Genomic DNA, 590 nt, shown 5'->3' with positions numbered 1-590 from the left:
CGACCTCTGCAGCCGAGCGGGTGGACCCAGTTCCTGACAGCACTATCCCCTTGGACCATCACACAGTCTCGCAATGTACACCTGCGCCAAGCTCGTCTGCACCCCCGCCCTGGTCCGTGCTGGCTCCCGAGCTCTGAGCAGACCGATTTCAGCATCGTTGTTGTCTCGGCCAGAGGTCAGGACTGGCGAGGGGAACACTGCACTACCTTGCAGCACCATAGCACTCAGGAATTTCCAGACTAGTGCAGTCAGCCGAGATATTGACACTGCTGCCAAATTTATTGGTGCTGGCGCAGCCACAGTTGGAGTGGCTGGTTCTGGGGCTGGCATTGGAACAGTGTTTGGAAGTCTAATCATCGGCTATGCCAGGAACCCTTCTCTGAAGCAACAGCTTTTCTCTTACGCTATCCTTGGATTTGCCCTGTCTGAAGCCATGGGTCTGTTTTGTTTGATGGTTGCATTCTTGATCCTGTTCGCCATGTGAAGTGTGGTGTACAAAATGTTGGATTTAAATAATGCAGGTGTAACTCCAAGAGATGTATTGTCACAGGATTGTAAATTCTTTCCAAAGTTGTTTAATTAAAAATGGT

The 590-nt window shown here is 50.5% G+C and overlaps 1 protein-coding gene across 1 annotated transcript; it reads left to right on the top strand.

The window, feature by feature from the left end:
• Positions 1–73: 73 nt before the first annotated feature.
• On the top strand, positions 74–484 carry LOC117799069 (ATP synthase F(0) complex subunit C3, mitochondrial-like). Its single transcript, XM_034651524.1, has one exon. The coding sequence runs from the start codon at positions 74–76 to the stop codon at positions 482–484; it is 411 nt and encodes a 136-aa protein (XP_034507415.1).
• The last annotated feature ends 106 nt before the right edge of the window (positions 485–590 follow it).

Source organism: Ailuropoda melanoleuca, unplaced genomic scaffold, assembly GCF_002007445.2.
Source record: "Ailuropoda melanoleuca isolate Jingjing unplaced genomic scaffold, ASM200744v2 unplaced-scaffold41901, whole genome shotgun sequence".
Lineage (NCBI taxonomy): Eukaryota > Metazoa > Chordata > Mammalia > Carnivora > Ursidae > Ailuropoda > Ailuropoda melanoleuca.
Note: the sequence above shows the minus strand (reverse complement) of the source record. Positions and strands in the feature narration are given on the sequence as shown.